Source organism: Pseudorasbora parva, chromosome 16 (genome assembly GCF_024679245.1).
Source record: "Pseudorasbora parva isolate DD20220531a chromosome 16, ASM2467924v1, whole genome shotgun sequence".
NCBI lineage: Eukaryota > Metazoa > Chordata > Actinopteri > Cypriniformes > Gobionidae > Pseudorasbora > Pseudorasbora parva.
In genome coordinates, this window is record NC_090187.1 from 31,822,822 (window position 1) to 31,841,441 (window position 18,620).

The following is an 18,620-nucleotide window of genomic DNA, read 5'->3' on the forward strand; positions in this document are numbered from 1 at the left end:
GTATGGCAAGCCGTTTTAACATAGTTATTGCGTAAACCGAACTAATATAAATTTGAATGTTACTAGCACTAAGTAGTAATTTAAAGATAAGTAATTAAATAATGAATAGTGTATTTGTATCTTGTATGTTAGTAGCTACACAGAGAAAAAGGGAGCCGAATTTTACCTTTGTAGTTTGTCACTGGGGCTGTACCCTTAAAAAGGCATCTTTGAACCTTTTTTTTTTTTAATCACAAAAAGCTTAATAGAAGTACGTATTTGTACTCTAAAGTACCAATACACATCTTTTAAGAGTAAAAAAAAAAAAAAAAAAAAAAAAAAAAAAAAGGTAGCCTACTGCCCTAGCAACAAGATATTGTACCCCAAAGTTACAATTTTGACAACCTTTTTTCTTTGTGTATCTTTTAGATACTGCTTCGGGTAAAGACTAGAATCTATCCCACATGTAAAAAAAAACGAGTGTCTTTTCACTTGAGTACAACAGTACTCAAAAATACTACTGGAATACTAACTATAGAGTATAAGTAGAGTAAAACTAAAAATAGGTATGAGCACAAATGGAAAACATACTAGTGAATAACATTCAAAAATGAACAGTTAACTGAACCACAGACACCTAAATAATTCTATGGCAATACTTTTTTTCCCCCCTATTTATAAATAATTACTTGTCTTTATTAGGGTAGTCATTATTAGGAATAAATGTAATGAATATGGAACAATTCGAATGTCTTCAAGATGGTAACTGAAAAGTTCTTAGAATTTAATGAAAAATTATTTGTAAAATTGAAAAAGACTAGTAGTTGGATTATTTGCTAGTAATTTGAAGTATTACACCAAAAAATGTATGCAAGCTGGTTAAGTAAATGTCAAAACAGTTCCATACATGAGACAAAATATCCATGAAAAGTTTGTCCTTCAGTGAATGTAAAAACGGCTGCATGTTTGTTCTTCCACAGCACTGAAAACCATTAAAACGAGGGCTTTGGGAGTCCCATACATTTTGGTCTTTTACAATAAGACTATATATATATATATATATATATATATCCCTACACCTAGTCTTCAATTATTTGACACTGTTCAAATCTGCCTTAGTATTTTTCGGTGCACACCCGAACCTGTGTTAACATGTTAAAGTATTGGGCCCCAGGCATAGACATTCCTCCCTAAATGAAAACAATGGAAACTGCTTCCCCACACACTCTCACTGAGAAATAATCCTGGTTGACAAAAATTAGAACACAGATGTGCTACTAGTTATTTTTATTAAATTAGTATTTATCTTAGAAATATTACATATTCATCAGGGAAGTTCATAAAAATTATATAAATAATGTTATTCACAACTGTTGAAACTATGCCGAAAAACACTAACATTCTTTTAGTCATGGTTTAAACAACATTTAAAGGAATGAACACAAAGCATATGAAATACTTTCTTTGTTGACTCCAAAATGAAAATGTAAATGTCCACTTCTAATGATTTATGCATTTTGTAAATCACACTATAAAAAAATATAGATTAGCTGGAGCTGTGTGGTAGGGAAACTTAAAATACTTAAGTGAAAATAAAATATTTTAAGTTAGGAAACTATTTGCAAGTTGGTGTAGTTGATGAATAATACACTGTTCTAACTACTAGGCTGTGTTAAAACAACACTACATACTTGTATAACTACATGATTTAAATGATTTGTGCGTTTATGCTTTGGAGCTACATTGCTCAATGGCTTGTGCGTTTCATTTCAAACACCCTTCTACATTCAAATCCACAGTCATTTTATATATATATAGCGGCAAAACTTCTATCTTTCAGACTGAGACCTGTCATAGTTAGACTGGTGGTCTAAGTCATCATTAACCAGTTAAACATACAGAAGTAAACATGCTGGATTTTCATTTAGCCCCTACACACTCTCTTACTGCATGTTTTAAACTGGTGGACAGTAGTTTAATACCTCATTTAATGCCTTCACCGACACCTAACCAGCTTCTGCAGGATTATTCTGCTTAAATGAGCAGGTTAGTTGTCACAAAGGTTTTATGATGATCAGGTGACACAGATCTCATTGGCCCAGATTGGGGGCTTGCTGTTATAAGGGACAAGTACTCGAGCCTCTGCTCCTGAAGTACTTCCTTCTTCTCCGATCTCAGCTCTCTCCCCTGAAGCCGCCGCTCCTTCTCTTGCCACCAAGCCTGGCTGTTCAAGACCTTCCTGCACAGAGAACGGCTTTTCCAACACTTTCAGAACTCTCTGAACCTAATGGATTTGAGAAGATGATACAAATTTACATTTTTAAGACTTTATGGAATTTATGCAGTACAATCACATCACAAGATAATTCATATTTATTAACAGACATAATAATGTACACTTCTGTTCAAATGTTTGGGGCCGGTAAAGTTTTTTCATGTTTTTGAAAGTGGAGTTCGATATGTATCCATACTGAAGTGTCTAAAATGGTTCCAATACTACTTTTCTGCAGTATCGATACCGTGATAACAGCTGCACACTCGCTCTCTCTTCTCTCCAACAGCGAATTTGCAAACACACACCTGCCTCCACTCACTCACAAACTCGCTTGTCTCATTCTCTTCTGTTGAAAACTGCTTGTATTGATTTTGACAAAAATGTGTCAAAAACAATATGTGCATAAATTTAGTGGCTTTTTGCGCTCAAACTATCAAAATGCCCATATTGTTACATACACACGTTATATAACAGTATATTGGATTCATACATTAGCTCTAAAAGTGACAGCAGCCTAATTTACCTGCTTCTGTCCTGTTAATCAAAGAACATAAGACAAAAACAAAACAAAATCACTCGCTGCTATTATTTTACATCTGTTAACTTACTTAAAGCCATGTTTATTTCATTTTCACATCACTATTTGAAAGAGGTCTCATTCTCACCAAGGCTGCATTATTCTGATCAAAAATACAGTTCAAACAATAATATTGTGAAATATAACGGCTTTCTATTAGAATATATTTTAAAAATGTAATTTATTCCTGTGATGGCAAAGCTGAATTTTCAGCAATTATTTGGAAAAAGTTTAGTAACAATGTCTTTTTTGATCAATTTATTGATCTTTGCCTAATAAAAGTTGTAAGGCTAGAATTAACTAGCAGATGCCGGACTGTCTGATTGAGGAAAGATTAATCCCAGAGAAGACAAAAGACACTTTCTGGAAATTAACATTTGAACTGTCCCTCGCGCACCATTCAAAACGCAAGTTTCACCTCAGTATCATCCTAATCTACATCTTTCTCTATTTACCCCCTCTCCCCCAACTCCAACTCTCTATGCTGAGATTTATTGTTGAAAATATTGATGGAAATTTTATTTTACAGTGGAAAGATGTTCTTTTTGGCATTATTGTAAACTCCAAAGATAAACACGCCTGCACTTATATTATTTTTAATGGCCAAATTTCATATCAACAAATGTAAATTTTCAGGTAAAAAGACATGTTTTATAGCATTTAAAAATGAAGTGAAATATTATATTGAATCTATATTACCCTCGAAGAAACAAAAAGCTATTAGAATTTTATACCCCCCCCCACAACAACACCAACAACAAAACAACCACAGTAGTAAAACAAAACTTATAACTTACAACACTAAAAGAATACAATACAAAAAAGTATTATAAATTAAATAATATTAGTAGTACAATTATTAATAGTAGTAATAGGGCAAGCAACATTAATGTTCACATTGTTGATTATGAAGAAGCCATTTCTTAAAATTATACTTAAAATAATTAAACAATGTGCAACTCTGTTTGTGGTACAGAACTCCACTGATGAATGTCTGTACTGTTATTGTAACTGGATTGTATTTATCTGTTCTGTTGAGTTTGTCTGTAAAATACATTTAAAAAAAAACATCTGTAAAAATTGTCAGATGGATGCGATGGTCTCCGGCTAAACGTTGTCTACCTCCTGTCATCAATATAGGTCTCCATTGTGAACTCATGTTTACATTTGAAAGAGTTTTGTATCTTGGTCTGGGTATTTAAAGAAATGCTGCAAAGAGGTCGGGGCTCAAATTTTTATATGGGTCAGCCTGTAACGTTGAGTATTCCAGACACTCAGCGTTAAGTAATTTTCAGAAGTCAGGTATCCATATTTTATTTATACTTCAGAGTATTTGATGTTGTGTATTGATTATATTTGAATTGATTATGTAATTGGCATTATTAATTTTCCTGACTGTTAATACTCTGGATTATTACCTATCTCTAGTAGATTATAAACAGGCATAATTTCAACAAAGGGTTAAACAGAATAATTAAATGTGTGGTTAACTATTAAATATAAACTACCAAATAACCAATTGGCATTCTAACCTAAATTTGAGATTATGATCAAATGGAGTCAGATAAAAGATGAACTGGAATAAAAGATTATTTAGAATCCTTTTGCCCAGCTAAAAATACTGAACGCGCAGCGACCTTCACCAACCAATCATAAGCCTCCAATGGGACGATTGGGTGGGCTTACAAAGTATTTAATTATAAATAAATACATACATACACCTTCCTGACCCAAATTTTTTAATGGTATTATATGTAATGTAATTTAATGTAAATAATTTCAATTTTAGTGCTTTGAGTAGCAATGTTAGCCTCACCTCTGAGAAGTCACCATTTTCAGCTGCCTCTATTGCATTCTGGGCAATGTAGTTTCTGAGTACCACGTGTGGGTTGTTGTTGTTCATCACACATATTCTCTCCTTCTGTAGATCTTTCACATCAACCCCTGCCTCACACTCATGAGCAAGCCGCTGCCTTGGGAATTAAATAGACAACATTAGCAAAAGTACACTGTATCAGGTAAATAAGAATTCATTTACACAGATGAATCTTACCTAAACTATTAAAACAACTTAGGTCTTAATCAGGTCTTTTTGATTTCAAATAACAATGCTTTATAATACATTTTTCATTGCCAATTGGAAACAAATGCATCAGATCAAAATAAATGAAAGTTTGTTTTCTGTACCTGTATTTTTTGATCCAGCAGGACCAGTCTTCAGTGTGCTTGGCCCTCAGTTGTTCTGCAGTTGTGTCCATCAGCTCCTTCAGTCTTGAGAGTCTTTCAAGCTGCCGGGCGACCGTCTTTCTGTCCGAAATCATCTGGAACAGTGCAGGGTTACTCTGAGCCATGGACAACAGCATTGCAAGCTCACTACATTGAAGGAAAAAACAAAAAAAGAAATGTGTAAATAAAGATATTTAATCATTTCATTTTAATTTAAAACCACAGTATTTTAGTTATTTACATACTATTATAGCATTTATTAATAATAACTTTTCATTTAAAATGTTAACCTTTTAGTAATTTTGCTATGTGCTTTGATAACTTTTTTTAGTTTTTGTTCTTTTTAAATAATTTTTAAATATATTTTAAGCAATTTTAGTAACTTATTTTCAGTTAGTTGACAAGGCAACATTTCTCTTTTTAAGTTAAATATTAATATTTTATTTGAGCTTTATTTCAATTAGAACTTTTTTTAAACTTTTTTTTGTGGTAGTTTTACCTAACAATAACAACACTGCTTATTTTAAGCAAATCTTAAGGCCTGTCCAATACTTTTTGCAAACAGCAATCCAAAAATCCATTCCTATCTCAAAGTAGAAAATAGGGATTGTGTAATATTTTGTCAGTGGCTAGTAAATTTATTTATTTAAGAGCTAGAGGAAATTGTAAACTACGCTTAACTTTCATTACAGCATTCATACATTTTGTAATATTTATGGTAAACATTTATAAATATATACACTATTATTGAAGAAATTTTATTCAAATATTATAAAATAATTTATGTTCTTCAGATCTTTCTATTTATCAAAGAATCCTGAATGTATTAGTTTCCACAAAAATATTAAAGGAATCATGAACTGTATTTTTAATTTAATTTTCACTTGTTATATGTTATATGCTATATACTTCTTAAATGTTATAAACATTTTTTACAGTTTTTTAAAATTCATAAGCTATTTTCTATCCTGTTTTTGACCCTCTCTTTCAAACACTGTTTTTATAGAAATGCCCCATTCAATACTTGGCAGTAAATAAACACTCACTGCTATGATTGGGTAACAGTTTTGTATATTAAAACAATTTTTAATTACACATGTGGAATTGTTTAAAAAAAAAAATTAGATATTGAAAATCTCTAAACATTTTCCAACAATATTAAACATTTAGGTGCATTACATATAAATCTTGAATTAATTTGTACCATCCTTTGTCGCACCATCATTCTTATAGGCTATCATCGTTCATTCTTATCGATATGAAAAATGTACATATTGTGATTTGCAGTGTTGTTTTGAATGAAATGAAAAATGTTCTAATTTCTTACCGATGACAAAACAGATGTCGCTCACTAAAATATTTACTCTGGATTACAGCAAATGGCTTAACTCAAAACAATAACAAAAGCAGCATTCTCTATGTGCTTTCATCAGTACCCTATTATGCAACGCATTAACCCCATAAATGCCAAATCACAACTACTAGAGTATACATACTCATTAAATATCAAACGATCTGTAACAGACAACACAATAGTGACACATGGTAAAAACATTGTTACTGACACAGCAACATTGTTGTCAGATAAAATAGTCATCATCACTGCATCATCTTTTTTTTTCAGTCTCTCTGAAAAGCCTGCATCCAACTGTGTCTTTTTTTAAAACAGATCTGCAGTAAAATTAAGCGAACAAATGAGCAGTGTCTCACTAATGCGATCTGGAACTTGTGGCATCTCAAGGATGGCAGTGCAAAGACTGTTTTTCCACAACTAGTCACTTCAAAACGTCTTGTTATCCTCAGAGGCATCTCTAGAGTAATCCTGGAGTAATCCTGTGTTTGCATCGCTCTCGTATTTACAACTCTATGACAGCAGTGAATCGGTGGGCGAGGCTAAAGAGGCAATGATGTAGAATTAGGCGTTGATTTAATGTGACAAAACTCAAATCAAGCCGTTTGGGCAGCTTGATTTCAATAAAAGCTGTTTTTGAACTAACAAAAACACGGAGTTCTGCAACTTATGGGATATTTGTTATAGTAAAATTACCTCTTATATATCTAAAGATCAAGGACAATTTGATTTCTCAATTCAGGACTCCTTTAAGCAGCACATGAGCCGTATGAAGTGCATTTATGAAGGTTGGATTTGCTTTTTTGAGCTTCAAACTCAATTTACCCGTCACTGCCATTATAAGGCTTGGAAGCATCAGGATATTTATTAATATAACTCTGATTGTGTTCATCAGAAAGAAGAAAGTCATATACACCTAGGATGGCTTGAGGGTGAGTAAATCATGTTTTTTTTATTGTTTTTTTTAAGCGTACTATTCTTATAGCAAATATTTTTGATCAAATAAATGCAGCTTTGGTGAGCATAAGAGACTTCTTTCAAAAACATTTAAAAACATTTTTTGACCCCAAAAGTTTCAATGGTAGTGTAAATGATAATATACACTTAGGTGTTACCGTGGATCCATGGTGGGTTTGTTCACTGCTTTCAGCTCCTCTAGAGAGGCACACTGTTGCAGGAGCAGCTCAGTGGCTTGTTTTATCGCCTCACTGTCATCTTCCTCTGCCTCCTGTGTTGGGCAGGAAATCCGACTCAAGCTGCGGAAAGTGTTGGTGAAATCCGCACCTAGAAAGAGGAAGAGGTTACTGTCCTGCAATTATCTACTATATTTGACACTCTAATATTACTGCTACACAATCTTCATACCCGTGTTATGCATGGTCTGCATAAGTTCTGTGATGAGAATCTCATCCTCTGGTTCCTCCTTTCTCAGCAGACCCAGTTTCTTTCTCATATTGCTTAGATAGAAGCCATTGTAGAGCGGCAGGTACTCATCCAGGACCTGTTCGGCCCGTTCTGGAGGTAGGTCAGGCTCCAGGGCTTCAGCTAGCCGAGCTAAATTCCAGCGACAGATGGCTGGTTGGGCCTGGTAAGTATACCGGCCTGAAGTATCGGAAGCATTACAGATGAAATCTGGGTCAAAACTAAAGAGAAAAATCAGGGAAATTCAACGAATAATGCAAATAATAGCTGAACATTCGGAATAACATTTAATGTTTAGGTGAGACCTTACCGATCCATGAAGCCAAAGGGCCCATAGTCCAAAGTCAGGCCCAGGATGCTCATGTTATCAGTATTAAGGACTCCATGACAGAAACCCAGACATTGCCACTGAGCCACCAGCTTCGCTGTTCGTAAAGTCACCTAGTAATAATATAAACATATGTCAAAGCTTGAACTATTAAGAGTCTTATAAAAGAAAAATAAAACACTTTACTAAAGATATAGAATAAAAATTCACTAAAATATTGTGGTAGCATTTTCCTCAATAAGTCACAATATAAAATTAAATCTAATAGAGTTGTTGAAAAAAAAAAGTAACATTTTAATTTATACTACCTAACCGAATCACTGCTATGCAGTAATAAAGTCCCCATAAATAAGAAGCTAAATCTGATGATGGGATCTTGGCAGATTCATTCAGGTAAATAAGGTCAGTGAGGATAATGATATAATTATAGACAAACAAAACAACTGAAGGATCCCAAAAATGTTGGCAGGAAAAAACTTGGTATTTTATAATGCGTTTCAATACTGCAAACACAGCAATGATTTTATTAAATGCAAAAAAGAAAATGATCTCAGTCTACCTCTCTGAAGAAAGCGGTATTCCTCTCAATGCGGTCTGAGTGATTCTGATGGATCTCTGGGTAGAAGTTCACAATGACATAATCCAGCATCTGGGTTCTGATCTCATCGTGGCCGTAACTGGGACCTTGCCGGCCAGTGAACTCATCAGCTCGTTTGAAGATCTCAAACGATCCAAACCTACATCGAGAATCAAGACAACTTCTTCACATCTAGAACAATTACTGCATTTACAAGCTAACTATTACAATGATAGACATAAAAACTGAAGTATCGTACAAGCCTTGTTATTGACCAGAGGAGAACTGGCCATATTGCTACTGCTGCATTACAGCACAATTTAAATCTGTCTCTTATTTGATAAAGTTTGCATCGTAATTCTGGGTAACACTTTATTTGACAGTGCCCTACTGTCCTTACATATAGTTACATATAGATTCATATAGTTTCTATAATAATTAATATAAATTGCTTATAATTACATGCAAATAACCCTGAACCTAACCTAATGCAAACCCTGTAGTAAGTATGTGCAGTTAATTAATATTGCTCAATATTGCAAGTAAGGACACCTTAAAATGAAGTGTAACCTAATTCTGTTACTTTACTGTTGAATTAATCTTGAATTAAGTACTGACATGGCAAAAAATAATTGGCAAAATAAAAGCAAAAAAATGACAAACTAAATTAATTAAAAAAATAAAGCTAAATAGATATATAAAAACAACTAATAAAAATTACAAAAAGAGCAACAAATGAATTACTAAAACCTAATCTACAATACATAAATGCAAATGAAAAATATTCATAAATACTATTATAATATATAAATAAAATTCACTTTGAGAAAGCATTTAGTAACTAAATAAACAGCTAAGGTTACCTAATAAAGCTGGGAGCGATGCGCAAGACCACAGAGCATCTTTCCATGCGTGGATTGCCATTGTAGAAGATATCCCTCATGACTCGGGAATCAGACGTCACTACTGATCCAGCTCTCGTAGTCGGCACTCCCAAGGCAAAAACTGCCTCACTACACAGAAACTCACGTATGCTGGAGCGCAAAACCTTCCGCCCATCTGCTTGTCTAAAAAAAACAAAAGACTTTGTAAGAAATTTAAACCTTAAAGGGTTAGTTCACCCAAAAATTAAATGTATGTCATTAATGACTCTAATGTCGTTCCACACCCGTAAGACCTCCGTTCATCTTCAGAACACAGTTTAAGATATTTTATATTTAGTCCGAGAGCGTATGTAAGTGTATGCACACTATACTGTCCATGTCCAGAAAGGGAATAAAAACATCATCAAAGTAGTCCATATGTGACATCAGTTAGTTAACTAGAATCTCTTGAAGCATCGAAAATACATTTTGGTCCAAAAATAACGAAAACTACGACTTACGCATTGTCTTCTCATCCTGGTTTGTTTTCATCCCTCAAATAAAGATTCAAACAGTTATGAATCAGCGTATTGATTCATGATTCAGATCACCAATGTCACTTGACAAAATGTATTTTCAATGAAGAGATTCTAATTAACTAACTGATGTCACATATGGACTACTTTGATGATGACACTTGCATATGCTCTCTGACTAAATATAAAATATCTTAAACTGTGTTCTGAAGATGAACGGAGGTCTTACAGGTGTGGAAAGACATGCCATTATTGACATAAATTTCATTTTTGGGTGAACTAACCCTTTAACATACCTTGAGAACAAAACTTGATTGATGATTGGATGATGACACCCGTTTCCTGCAGAGCTGCTTTGTAGCTGATTCAATGTATTCATTTTTGCATCACTGTTGTTGAACTTAATCAGCTGTGATCTCTCATATGTGATGAAGTGTGCATCATTGGCCATTTTTTATTTTCTTGTTTATTAGTGTGAAGCTGCTTTGAAACAATCTGTATTGCATCCATTTTCTGTAATATTCTAGTCTCTCCCTATGTGAACAGAAATCGTCCACTGCCCCTGTTAGTACTGTTCACCATGAATGTCTTTTTTTGTGCACTGAATAGCTGCTGTACCACTTCTCTGTATAAATCCAAATATATATCTAAAGTTAATGCAAGGCATTTATGTGAAGTATATGTTCTTTCAATAAGTTAGCTATGTGTAGGTTTATATGGGTTATTTAAATGTAGGTTTATATAGCAGGTTTTATGTTTAATATAAGCTGTCATAAGTTGTATGTAGATTTGTATGTTCTAGATAAAATGCTTAAGTTATATTCCAGTAGCAATCCTACCTAGAGTATGGTGTCAGTCCTGCGCCCTTCACCTGGATCTCCCAGCGTCTAGTGGGATTCTCATGCAGTAATTCAGGGCTCTGATCTACTGGGGCTTTCACTTCTCCCAGATAACATGCAGCTCCATCACCAAGTTGTCCTGCAAACTGTCCAAACTGGTGTCCGCAGTAACAATGAGCAGCAGGCTCTGATCCTGGCATCACTTTAGACCCACTGAGATAGTCTGGGCCCAGTGGATCCTTCAGAACCTCATCAGCATTAAGACCTAGAAGTGCCAGAGCTGAACCTGAAACTGCCACAAACTTTGGGTTCTTTAGAGGGCTGGGTTGTACTCTAGAGAAGCAGGCCCCCCGGACCTGTCGGACCCCTGGTTCGGTGGACGGGTCCAGTGGAAGTTGTTTAAGAGCAACATTGTCAAACTGCAGTCGTTCGAGGCAAGAGCGGCTCGGGCTTATGCCCATGTCGTCCATTCCCGCATATGACAGTGATCTAAGTAAAACAAAACCGGGGCATGAGATATAAAGCCGTGTTAAACGAGCTCCAGTAGAAGCCATTCACATCGTAATACTGTCTAATAATGAGCTTTTTAGACAAGGAGAGTGACTGTCATCCTTATATAACCTAACAGAACCAAGTTGTTGTCAAACGCCCATGAAAATCCGGTCCGTCGTTGTTTATCCCCCCTAGAAACAAACACTACGGAACGTACTATTCGAAAAAGCTTCGCTTATTGGAAATGTACCGGAACTGTCTACATTTACTTTTTATTATGTGCATGATTGTTATTACATGACCTTTTTTTTTTTTTTTTTACGGAACAGTCTCAATTTAATTTTCTTACAGGGTGAGTTTAGGAAACGCTGGAAGCGGTGAATGTATTATAAAGTTATAATGTTTCATATAAAATTGCAGGAACGAATACCTGCTGGATTTACAGTTCTCAAAGAAAGGAGGAAAAATCTAAAACATGGCAGCAGAATTCAAGACATTATACTCTTTCAAGAAGAACAATACTAATAATAAGAACAATAATGGGTTTAGATTAGAATACGCGGGGGAGGTGTGTTCACAACATAGACTGTAAATAAATAAAAAATCACCATAAAGGCCCTGTCCCAAATGGCACCCTCGGTCTTTATCATGGTCTTCCTCTGAAGTCCGCACTGCCGCTTTGACTGCCGGGCAGAGGTCCCCTGCGTAGTAAACTTGGGCACATAGGAGCTGCAAAGGGGGTGTTAATGAGCTATGAGCACCCTTCTGAAACTTAAAAATTATAAATGGGACATTTATTATCTGTGGTTCCCTTTCGAGAGAGGTTCCTCGTATTACGTATGGGAAAAACTCCTTTTCTCGAGAATGTGAAGCAAAACTTTTAATAAAGGTATCTATGTAAAGCGCAGTGAGCTGCACGGCCATAGCCCAGCGCGAGGAGCGCTCTGATTGGCCGGGCTGCGGCAACTGCAGGAACCTATGGTGAGGCGGCTGAGAGGAACGAACCAATGGGGGGCGTTCCAGAAGCCCGCCGGAAAAGGTGCTTATATTTGCATACAGGAGGCTATATAAGACCCTAATTCGCCATAGGTGTCAGATTTTATCTCCTTCAGCGATACCTTCGCTGGTCTCCGGAAGAAGCACCGCCGTTGAAAAGGCACCAGCGGAACCTGCAGCTGAGGACGACGGACTCCCTCTCCGCCTTCTCTGCCGTTCCAGCTACGCCATCCGGCGTTATATATCCTTTAAACTGTGTCTATGTTGAGTGTTATATGTGTTTGTGTGTGTGTTGCCGCTGCAACGCCACTTCTAGAGCTTACAGGCTTGTTCTACTCGAGGACTCTCTCGTTCCGCCGCGTCGTTAAGCGCCGCGGAAAGACGGAGCTCTTCTCACTCTCCCTCTGCTCTCGTCCCGTCGCGCTGAATAGCGCCGCGGAAAGAGAGAATGTTAGAGGACATGAGCACACTCAAGCCGAAGCTCTCTTCACTCTGCCGCCGCCGCGGCTCTTCTTCCGCCGCTGCCACAGAGTTGTTCCCACTCTTCTCTCATTCCGTCGCGCTACAGCCGCGGACAGAGAATACTAGAGTGAATAGGCGAACTCGAGCCGAAGCTCTCGTCACTATACCGTCGCGCTGAGGAGGCGCCGCGGACAGACGGAGTTTTTCCTCGGACAGAGTTTTACCTCACGCTTCCAATTCTCTCGTCCTGTCGCTCTATCGCCGCGGACAGAGAATACTAGAGTGAATAAACAAACTCGAGCCGAAGCTCTCGCCGTGCTAGAAGCGCCGCGGACAGAGTTTTACCTCACGCTTCCAATTCTCTCGTCCTGTCGCTCTATCGCCGCGGACAGAGAATAAACAAACTCGAGCCGAAGCTCTCGCCGTGCTAGAAGCGCCGCGGACAGAGTTTTACCTCACGCTTCCAATTCTCTCGTCCTGTCGCTCTATCGCCGCGGACAGAGAATACTAGAGTGAATAAACAAACTCGAGCCGAAGCTCTCGCCGTGCTAGAAGCGCCGCGGACAGAGTTTTACCTCACGCTTCCAATTCTCTCGTCCTGTCGCTCTATCGCCGCGGACAGAGAATACTAGAGTGAATAAACAAACTCGAGCCGAAGCTCTCGCCGTGCTAGAAGCGCCGCGGACAGAGTTTTACCTCACGCTTCCAATTCTCTCGTCCTGTCGCTCTATCGCCGCGGACAGAGAATACTAGAGTGAATAAACAAACTCGAGCCGAAGCTCTCGCCGTGCTAGAAGCGCCGCGGACAGAGTTTTACCTCACGCTTCCAATTCTCTCGTCCTGTCGCTCTATCGCCGCGGACAGAGAATAATAGAGTGAATAAACAAACTCGAGCCGAAGCTCTCGCCGTGCTAGAAGCGCCGCGGACAGAGTTTTACCTCACGCTTCCAATTCTCTCGTCCTGTCGCTCTATCGCCGCGGACAGAGAATACTAGAGTGAATAAACAAACTCGAGCCGAAGCTCTCGCCGTGCTAGAAGCGCCGCGGACAGAGTTTTACCTCACGCTTCCAATTCTCTCGTCCTGTCGCTCTATCGCCGCGGACAGAGAATACTAGAGTGAATAAACAAACTCGAGCCGAAGCTCTCGCCGTGCTAGAAGCGCCGCGGACAGAGTTTTACCTCACGCTTCCAATTCTCTCGTCCTGTCGCTCTATCGCCGCGGACAGAGAATACTAGAGTGAATAAACTAACTCGAGCCGAAGCTCTCGCCGTGCTCATTCTACCGCCGCCGTGCTGAAGCGCTGCGGACAGAGAATACTAGAGTAAGTTAGACGAGCGAGCTCGGGCTGTTGGGTATGTCAAGAACAATGTCGCTGCAGCGCGCGCTTACTGCCAAGGAAGTTGTAATGGCTGCCTTGTCATGATAGCGCGCGCCCCTTCCACAGCGCGTTGCTGACTAGAGCGCGGCTTACGTCATAGCACGCGCTCACTGTCAGAGCATAAGGGCGTCGGAAAATGGCTGCCAAGCTAAGCCCTTTTTTCACTCTATCACTTCCAGTCCCCTTTATTCAGGCGGCTGGAAAGGTTTTTACACTGTAGACAAAGTGTCCACTACACAGTGTGCACCCCTACATAAGCACTGTTAATTCAGCCTCACAAAATCACAAATAAATCCCGCCGCGGCCGGATTACACCATATAAAGTCAACTAGCCTTATTGCAGTCAACTAGCCTGTGGTCAAACACGCTTGTCTGCATGCGCGCTTTCAGTCTAGACTAGAGCATAACGGCATTGTGGAATGGCTCACATACCACCCGCACTTCCTTACATTCTCCCAGTTCCCTTAAGTTAAGTGACTGGAGATGAAATATTGCAGTCAACTAGCCTGTGTTAAACACGCTCGTCTGCACACTAATGCTGTGTGCGTTTACCCCTGTGGATTTGCTCACTGGTTTGCACCGTGGGTATTCTACGTAGGTTGTGCGCCACTGCACATTGTTTACACTACACACAAAAGAGCTTTCTATGTAGGAAATGTGCCCACTTTACAGTCTGCACTCCTGCACCCAAGCACTTTTCACAAAGTTCACTCTCGCACACACAATATAAATGTGAGGCGTGCGCCCACTGCAAAGCCTGCACCGCCAAAACTAACACTATCCCCACAGTGTTAAAAGCAGTGTTACAGCACAAGCAACCCGGCTAACAGGCCCCTATTACTAAGCGGCCAGCCCCCGAATCTAATTCAACCCCTGGCTTTACGAGCCCAGGCCTGGCAGGCCATTCCTGGTATATAATATTGGGTGTTGAACATATAAAACGAGGTTCTCGCTACAGTTTTGCTCGCAGACCCCGCGATTCAAGCCGTGGTCGAGCCCTCTGTAAGAAGCAGTGTCAGTCACGTGCTTCTCGCTGAGGCATTGAGACTGTTAAAGGAGAGAGCGGCGAAAACAGTACACCCGACGCTAGCGAGTCAGGTTTTTACTGTCGCTAATTCCTCATGCCGAAAATGGGTGGCGGTCTCAGGCCCATTTTCCAGGCATCTGAACAAAGCACTTATGACACGCTCGTTTCAAGGTGCTGACGGTGAAACAAATCCTCGCGCACATTCGCCCCGGGGATTGGGTTTTCTCAATAGATCTGAAAAACGCATACTTCACGTTACGATAACCCCCCACCCCCACTACAGGCCATTCTTGAGATTCGCCTTCGAGGGGCAGGCTTATCAGTACAGTCATTGTCATAGACTCAAGACTTACGGCATAAGAACCACCACGTCTTGATAATGTACATAAAATCGCTAGGGCAGCCGAGATCAGACTCTGTTCACTGCATGGCTAAGCATCTCCTTTTATGGGCAGAGCACAATCTGAGCTCCCTAAGGGCGGCTTACGTGCCAGGTATTCTGAATCAGGGTCCGGACATGTTATCCAGAGGACCCATGTCCCCAGGGGGATGGTCCCTTTACCCGCAAACAATTCAGCTTGCACAGCACACGCTGCCCAATATTTTTTCTGCAAACGCAGGGATGCCCTGGCCCATGTTGGCCCAGACTCCCTCTATATGTTCCCTCCGATCGCGATCCAGCTGCAGCCTGTGCTTTTTAATAGCCCCACTTTGGAAGAACCGCACATGGTTCTCCATACTGTTTCAGCTGTCAGACACAGCCCCATGCCTATTCTGCCAATGAAAGGGAAGGTCTGGCATCCCAATCCCGAGCTGTGGGCCCTCCACGTATGGCCCATCAACGGTATCCGGGAACCTCTCTGACAAGTTATGAACACTATTTCGGAAGCTAGAGCCCCTGCTATCTGGCAGCTCTGCTTGAAGTGGTCAGTGGTTTTCTAACCAATGTGCTACGCGAAACATCGACGCACACTCATGCGAACTGGCGGAACCGCTCGCTTTCTCCAAGAGCTAATGGATGCGGGTCGTCCCCCCTCCATACTCGGGGTGTGTGTCTCCGCCATAGCAGCTAGCCACGCTCCTATCGCGGCACATTCACTAGGGAAAAGTGATCTTATTGTGTGTTTTCTTAAAGGGGCCAGGAGATTCAGCCCGCCTTGCCCCTACCTCGGTCCCTATTTGGGACCTCGCCATGGTTCTGGAGGCCGTGAAGGGTTCCCCCTCCTAACCACTTCAGAACACGAGCTTGAAGCACATATCACTCAAAACCGTTTTTCTGCTGGCTGTGGCCTCGGTTAACCGAGTGGGTGGCTTACCTGCACTCTCCGTGAGCCCTTCCTGTCTTGAGTTTGGGTCCAGCAACTTCAAGGTTGTGCTCAAACCGAGGCATGGTTTTATGCTGAAAGTGCTATCAACCCCTTCAGTATGCAGCTCTTTGCACTGCTTAACCCGCGTCTCAGAGAGAATAAGACGCAAACATATTCTGCCCAGTCAGAGCATTGAGATTGTATCTAGAGCGCTCCGCCCCCTTCAGGCAGTCGGATCAGCTCTTCATTGCTTCGGTGGCCGCACTAAAGTTTGTGCTGTCATGAAACAGTCTCTCACACTGGATAGTGGATGCAGTCCCACTAGCATATAGGTCCAGGACCTAACCTGTCCTACAGGCATTTAAGCCCACTCCTCTAGAGGCATGGCCTCATCTTGGGCTTGGTCGTGTGACATTTCTTTGGAAGATATCTGTGCGGCGGCAGGCTGGGCCTCTCCGTCCACTTTTATCAGATTCTACAAGTTGGAGGTTCCAGCTCTACAAGCAGGGCTTCTCTCCATCTAGGCTCTATCTTGACCCTGGCAAACAGATTGCCTTACATTTTGGCCTGTACACATTAGTCCTTAAGCACTATTCATTCATCATAAGATCCGACTATGTCCGATCAGCTGTTCAAACGAACCGACTCTTCCGGTTCTTCATTCCCCTTATAAGCCGCCTCTGTCGGTGTCTCGGGGGTTTATAACATGTGCTTTGGGTATACTGGGTCAGTCAGCACACACGGCGCTTTACATTGTGTTCCCATACGTAATACGAGGAACCTCTCTCGAAAGGGAACGTACTCGGTTACTTTCGTAACCTCGGTTCCCTGAGAGAGAGGAACGAGTATTACGTTCCGTGCCGTGTTTATGCTTCTCAGGTATCGCTTCAGTCGATCTTAAAACCTGACACCTATGGCGAATTAGGGTCTTATATAGCCTCCTGTATGCAAATATAAGCACCTTTTCCGGCGGGCTTCTGGAACGCCCCCCATTGGTTCGTTCCTCTCAGCCGCCTCACCATAGGTTCCTGCAGTTGCCGCAGCCCGGCCAATCAGAGCGCTCCTCGCGCTGGGCTATGGCCGTGCAGCTCACTGCGCTTTACATAGATACCTTTATTAAAAGTTTTGCTTCACATTCTCGAGAAAAGGAGTTTTTCCCATACGTAATACTCGTTCCTCTCTCTCAGGGAACCGAGGTTACGAAAGTAACCGAGTACGTTTTCATGCCATCTTTGGGTATTTTCATAACATTAAAGTATATGAATATTGCTGTGCTAATACAGCCTTTATTACAGTATAGAAACTATAAAATATATTTTTTTACTTACTGTGATACATTTTTTTTATATAGGCTATTGTATAAAATCCATGATGTAATCCATGATGTAATCCATGATGTATAAAATCCATTGAGTAATGCACAAGTGTTTGTAGTACATAAATCAAAACAACAACAAACAAAAAAACACCAAAGGAACATATATTATAGAATACAAATAACCTAAGTGAATGTTTTATAGAATCCTGCAAATAAGTGTTAAAAGTAAGCGATAAGAGAAAAAAAAAGTAAGGTTGGGAAAAAACTATTAGCCTACACTTAAAGGAACTGTATGTAAGAAATGTATTTCAATTAATCATAAAATGGCCCTGATATGTCACTAGAAATTAAGAAATGTTAATTTCAAATACTTATATCACTGACAACAGAGTCTGGACAGGGTATTGTCATTTAAAAGTTGTTGTTGCAGCCCTCAACTGATGTTAAAGGGTTAGTTCCCCCCAAAATGTTTAATTCTGTCTATAATTACTCCCGTATGACCTCCGTTCATCTTCGCAACACAAATTAAGATATTTTTGTTGAAATCCAATGACTCAGAAAGGCTTTCATTTACACCAATGTCATTTCCTCTCTCAAGACCCAAAAAGGCACTAAAGACGTCTTTAAAAGTCTCTACAATAATTTTATGAAGCGACGAGAATAGT

At 39.7% G+C, this 18,620-nt stretch overlaps 1 protein-coding gene across 1 annotated transcript; it reads right to left on the reverse strand.

Moving 5' to 3' along the window:
- Positions 1-1,237: 1,237 nt before the first annotated feature.
- On the reverse strand, positions 1,238-11,640 carry selenoo1 (selenoprotein O1). The gene is made up of 9 exons (XM_067419717.1): positions 10,974-11,640; positions 9,599-9,802; positions 8,718-8,895; positions 8,141-8,271; positions 7,774-8,051; positions 7,524-7,692; positions 5,019-5,204; positions 4,648-4,804; positions 1,238-2,263 (listed from the first exon to the last, which is right to left on the reverse strand). Exons 1-9 carry the CDS (start codon positions 11,525-11,527, stop codon positions 2,045-2,047), a joined length of 2,076 nt encoding a protein of 691 aa, XP_067275818.1. The 5' UTR covers positions 11,528-11,640; the 3' UTR covers positions 1,238-2,044.
- Between the last annotated feature and the right edge of the window lie 6,980 nt (positions 11,641-18,620).